General features: G+C 35.9%; 1 protein-coding gene across 1 annotated transcript; it reads left to right on the forward strand.

The window, feature by feature from the left end:
• Positions 1-1,478: 1,478 nt before the first annotated feature.
• LOC147392480 (F-box protein At3g07870-like) lies at positions 1,479-3,048 on the forward strand. Its single transcript, XM_086460247.1, has one exon. It carries the CDS (start codon positions 1,746-1,748, stop codon positions 2,826-2,828), a length of 1,083 nt encoding a protein of 360 aa, XP_086316373.1. The 5' UTR covers positions 1,479-1,745; the 3' UTR covers positions 2,829-3,048.
• Positions 3,049-5,844: the final 2,796 nt, after the last annotated feature.

Below are 5,844 nucleotides of genomic sequence, written 5' to 3' on the forward strand. Positions count from 1 at the left end.
AATCAAATTAATATGTATAGTTAAAACAAATGATTCACATATTACTATTCCATCGAACTATGCCATTTGTAGATTTTAGTTTATTTATTTATTATTATTTAATTTTTAATGTAAGATTGGGAACTCAATACTATACTCTCCCTGGAAAATGATACGGACTTTCTACATTTGGTGGTAAATTTCATGAAAATGGGACAAAGTACCTTGCTTCCATGATCCCAGTGTCAAGATCCCCCACAACCCAAAAACTCAACAGGCCTACACTCTAGAAATCAGTTTGATTGATTATTTGTATGTCCCTACATTTGAGCATGCCTATACCTCTCGCTAAGTTCTCAAAATCATTTACCAAAGTAAGAAAAGAAGAGGTTTTCCAATGTCAGCAATCTTTTTTGTGGTTATCTCATCGATATTCTTAAAAATGGCCTTGCTTTGATAAGTAATCTTGAAAATATTTAAACACCAAAACAAACAACCCATGAAGGGGTTGAATAGATTAAAAAAAGTGCATGGTTTGATTGATGTTATCAAAATAACACCACAAAGTGAAACTCACAACAAATTTGTAGATGAAAGGGAAAGTAAATGGTGCTGTTCCTTAGTTCCAAAGGAATCCTACTTGGAGGACTACTTGTAGATGAAGACAAACATTGATAGTTAATAAATTGAGGTTGTATTTCTTCCATTATTTTTTGTATCCACTATCAAGAGCCAGGAGGATGAACAATCTCATTTTTTTTTATATTTGTTTATCATCTTGAGTTAGACCAAAAACTTTTCAAATTTGCAAAATGGAAACCCAATACTTTGTTTGTTCTAGACTACAAATAATTACCTTTTTTATAACTAGAACACACAGACACACCAATCTTTGTAAACGAACACCTACCTGATACTGGTTCAGAACCGATTTTCTAATGCTAGATCTACTTGTTTTGGTTTCAGAACCAAAATGGATAGGAACTAGAACTATCGTATGTCATAGGTTTCAGTTCAATTGATATAGAATCCATAATGATCCCATTGAAGTTCCTAGTTTATTAGAATAGTCCTCTTCCCAAAAAAAAAAAAAAATGCTTAAAAATCATTTTGGATCTCTATTTTTTCGTTCTAGAAAATTTTCTACATGGAAAAGTTCCTTAAAATGTGTTTCTTTCTTTGCTGAAGATGCTGATCCAAAGTCCAAACTGTCTTAATGTTTCAATTGCATCAACAATGGATACGATTGATTTAAGAACATACTTATGTCCATGATATGTGTTCACTATATATTCTTGATCATCGTCAAAACATTATCCAAAGAAATTTGGGGTTGAAAACCTTATTATATCTTTTGTGCATCAATTTATCTTTTATATCTTATTGGTGTTTGTGTAATCAGGTATTTATTGATACTTTATTTATCCATTGTGTTGGATGTTTTGCTTTTTTTATTTATTTATCACTTGGTTTTTTCATCCCAGGTCTCATGAGTGTAATTGCCCCATGCATGACCTGGGTTCCTATTCTCTGGGGTCACATTCTTGGACTGTTTACACAAAATAGAAGAGTTCCTTCCTATCAAGAAAAAGAAAAAAAATACAACAGTTGAGAAGTGTTGTCGAAAAAAAGAAAAACATACAACACTTCTCCCTGATGATATCATCATTGACATCTTTAGCAGAGTCCCTGCTGAGTGCGTCTTCCGATGTCAACGTGTGTGTAGATCACTTCGTGCCTTAACATCGATTCCATCTTTTGTCGAAATGCACCTCAGTCGAACGAATCCAGGCCTTCTCATTCATGCTTATTGTTGGACATCAACAACCATAAACTATCAATACGATCGTGAGCGTACGTTAGAATTTTTTTTCTTTGATGATCATTGGGGTGCTCAGAAGATTGAGGAAGCAAGAATGAAAGTCACTTTAAGCTTGGCGGCCATAAGGTACAGGTACTGGGAGTTCCCTTTAGGTTCCTACAACGGTTTGCTTATGTTCCAAAATCGTCTGAAGGAGAATACTTTCTTTATCTGTAATCCCATCACAACAGAACAAGTAGCTGTGATCCCACCAAGTCCAGACTATGTTGTATGCGGACTTTTCTTGCACTCAATGACAAGGGAATATAGACTTCTTTGTATGTATAGGCGGCAAGCATGCTTTGGGTTCATAACACTTAGTTTGGGGACCAAATGCTCGAGACCAATTACCACCTTCTCTCACCCTCCACTTTCAAAAAGAAGACCCCCTACAATCATAAATGGTGTTCTATATTGGGTGGTTGACGAAGACGCTTATAGATCTGTATTTGGTGTCTACCCTCCTTGTTCAGATTCCATTGTGTCATTCAATACAGAAACTGAAGATTTTCGTATGATTCCATCCCCCCCTGGTGCTGATGCTGGTCGAGGAGACAACAGATGTTGTGGAAGAAGGTGCCAAGGATCAAAAGCTCGTAAAATGCAACTGATGGAGTTGGAAGGGAATTTATGCTTATGCTTATCCTTTATTAAATGGGATTGGATAATGGAGATATGGGTCCTAGAGGAGGATTATATAAAGCGGCAGCAGCAGCAACAGGAGATTTGGGTCAAGATGCACACAATCTTCTGTGATAAATTGTTTGATTACCCTTCATTATATTTTCCAGCTTTATGTATACGAGACGGTGAGATTTTACTGGCAGCTCCTTCGCAACTATATGGTTACCATTTACAATTATGTACTTCGAGGAAAATTTATGAATTGGATATGTCGGGTGTTTTCCTAGCCCCTCATAGTAACAGCCTTGTTTCATTTTGCACTGATAACCGTGTCTACTTGCAACACCATCAAGAGGCAGAATAAAGATTTGGCGGGTCAACTACGACTATCAATAAATGTTATTGCTGAGAAGGAGTAAAAAACTCATTTTGTTCTCTCTTGGATTTTCTTTTTTTGCTTGTCTGTTTAGTTTGAAGGGAAAAGGATTTTGAGGTACAGTGATTGGTGATATTTTGAGGTACGCAGTTAAATTAATGTCAACAATAATTTTTTTTAACTTGGTTGGATTGGTGACATTCTTCGTCTATTTGCTCACTTGTTTAGTTTGAAGGAGAAGTGATTTAAGGTTTGATAATTGATGATGGTATTGCCTTTTATTTTTCAATAATTTTGTAAACTTTCAACCACCCAAGTATTGTATTTAAAAGTTGATTACATGATAGAAATGAAACCTACCAAGTATTGTATGAAATCTACTTGTTTTGGTATCAGCACCGAAATCAATAAGAACTCGAACTAGTGCATATTACATTGATATACAATCCATAATGATCCCATCGAAGTTCCTAGTTTATTAGAATGCCCCACTTTCCAAACAAGGGTAGCTTCAAGATCAATTTGGATCTCCATTTTATGTACTAGAAATTGTTCTCCATAGAGAAGTTCATTAAAATGTGTTTCTATCATCGTTAAAGATGCTGATCCAAATTCCAAACTGCCTTCAATTGCATCAACAATGATATGATCGATTTAAGAAGATATTTCTGTCCATGATATGTGTTCACTATCTATATCTTGATCAACATCAAAACATAATCCAAAAAAATTTGGGGTTGAAAACCTTGTTATATCTTTTATGCATTAATTTATCTTTTCTAACTTATTGGTGTTCATGTAATTGGGTATTTATTTATCTATCGTGTTGGATGTTTTGCTTTTTTTTTTTTTTAAATTTAACTCTTGGGTTTTTTTATCACAGGTATCATGAATGTAATTGCCCCATGCATGATGTGGGTTCCTATTTTCTGGATCAGATTCTTGGTTTGTTTACACAAAATACAACTGTTCCTGCCTATCAAGAGAAAGAAAAAAAATAAAACTGTTCCAGCTTATCAAGAGAAAGAAAAAAAAAATACAACTGTTTAAGCCTATCAAGAGAAAGGGAAAAAATGCAATTGTTCCTGCCTATCAAAAAAAGAAGAAGAAATAAATACAAGTGTTCAGCTTATCTAGATCAAGAGAAAGAAAAAAATACAAGTGTTCCTGCCTATCTAAAGAAGGAAAAAAATACAACAGTTGGGAACTGTTGTCGAAAAAAAAGAAAAACATACAACTGTTCTCCCTAATGATATCATCATTGACATCTTTAGCAGTCCCTGATGAATGCGTCTTCCAATGTCAATGTGTGTGTAGACCACTTTGGGCCTTAACATCGACTCCATCTTTTGTCGAAATGCACCTCAGTTGAACAATTCCAGGCCTTGTCATTGAAGATATTTCTTGGACATCCTTCAAATTTGATCTTGATGACAAAAGACTTGAGAGCAGATATTTGAAAATATTGATCATGGGGGGGCTCAGAAGATTGAGGAAACAAGAATGAAAGTCACTTTAAGCATAGGAGTCTTGGGCCTGGGTTTCAATTTCGCAGGGAAGGTTTTGGTTTCTACAACGGTTTGCTTATGTTCCACAATAGATACAAAGAGGAGAATGTTCACAACAGAACAAGTACATGTGAAATCACCTAGTCCAGACTCTGTGCTATGTTGTATGTGGACTTTTCTTCCACTCAATGATGAGGGAATATGAAATTCTTGATATGTATAGGTGGCAAGCGTGCTTTGGGTTTATAATACTTAGTTTGAAGATCCAATGCTCAAGACCAACTAACACTTTCTTTCACCCTCCACTTACAGAGAGACCCCCTACAATCATAAATGGTGTTCTACATTGGATTGTTGACAATTTGTTATTGTAAAATTCATAGTTTTATTTTCATTTAATATCTCATTCATTTATTGTTGAGAATAAGTTTTGAACTCAAGACCTTTTGAGTGTTTTATTGTAAAAAGTAGTACTTTCCTTTTTTGGTGAAACATAAAAGAACTCTTTTCTTTTTCCTTTTTCGTTTTACTTTACTTTATTGGTTTTGAAAGTTGTAAAAACTTCACTACTTTCTTTAGTCCCACATCGGGTAAATACAAGGAAATTCTCAACTTATTTATGATCCCTCTCTCTTTAATGCTTGAGTGTGAGAGAGTTAGAGACTGGACCTCGCGCCCACATGGGGGCCCAAGGCACTGTGGGACTGCAGCCCATTGAGTTTCGGGCCAACCCGTCGAAAACCCTTAGTGCACGTGTGCGCATACCATGCGCGCGCAGGGGGGGGTGCAAATTTCGGGATTTAAGCCTCACGTGCACCGTTATGAACTACAATTGGCATAAAATGTAGTTTTTCCCTTTTATTTAAGATAGAAAAAACGAAATACTTTCTAATCACTCTTCTTCTCTGTCGTAGATCTGCTATTTCCGAGTGCACGGTTAGCAGACAGTGACTGTTGAATCTTGGAAACCAAACGCCAGAACCGACTGCACTGAGGATTCAATCCTAAGGAGGCGAAATTGGTTTTAAGGACAGCGGCTTCTCCGTGCCTCAGTCACCGATAAGTTCTTCCAATTTCATCGAATTATTTACATTATAATATTGCTTATTATTTATTGTTTCAATAAATCAGATTCACAAATATTTACAACATTTGTTTCATAGATCTGTATTTGGTGTCGACCCTCATTGTTCAGATTTCATTGTGACATTCACTATGATCACCGAGGATATTCGAACAATTCCAACCCCAACCCCCCCGGTCAGGGTGGAGACAAATGTTGGGATTGGCAGTGCAGGTTGCTCAACTGAAGAATGTTTCATATGATGGATCTGATGGAGATGGAACGGCATTTATGCTTATCCATATGTGATCCCTTTTAAAATATGGAGATGGAGATATGTGGATTATGCAGAGCAGGTTTGGGTCAAGAGACACAAAATCGTCCTTGATAAATTGTTTGATGAAGGTCCAAAAGACATCTCAGCTTTATACAT

This window comes from Akebia trifoliata, chromosome 11 (assembly GCF_017979445.1).
Source record: "Akebia trifoliata isolate Shusen 1 chromosome 11, ASM1797944v1, whole genome shotgun sequence".
Taxonomy (NCBI): domain Eukaryota; kingdom Viridiplantae; phylum Streptophyta; class Magnoliopsida; order Ranunculales; family Lardizabalaceae; genus Akebia; species Akebia trifoliata.

Excerpts from the sequence above, each read along its gene's own strand:
- LOC147392480 (XM_086460247.1), top strand. The coding sequence starts at position 1,746 with ATGCACCTCAGTCGAACGAATCCAGGCCTTCTCATTCATGCTTATTGT.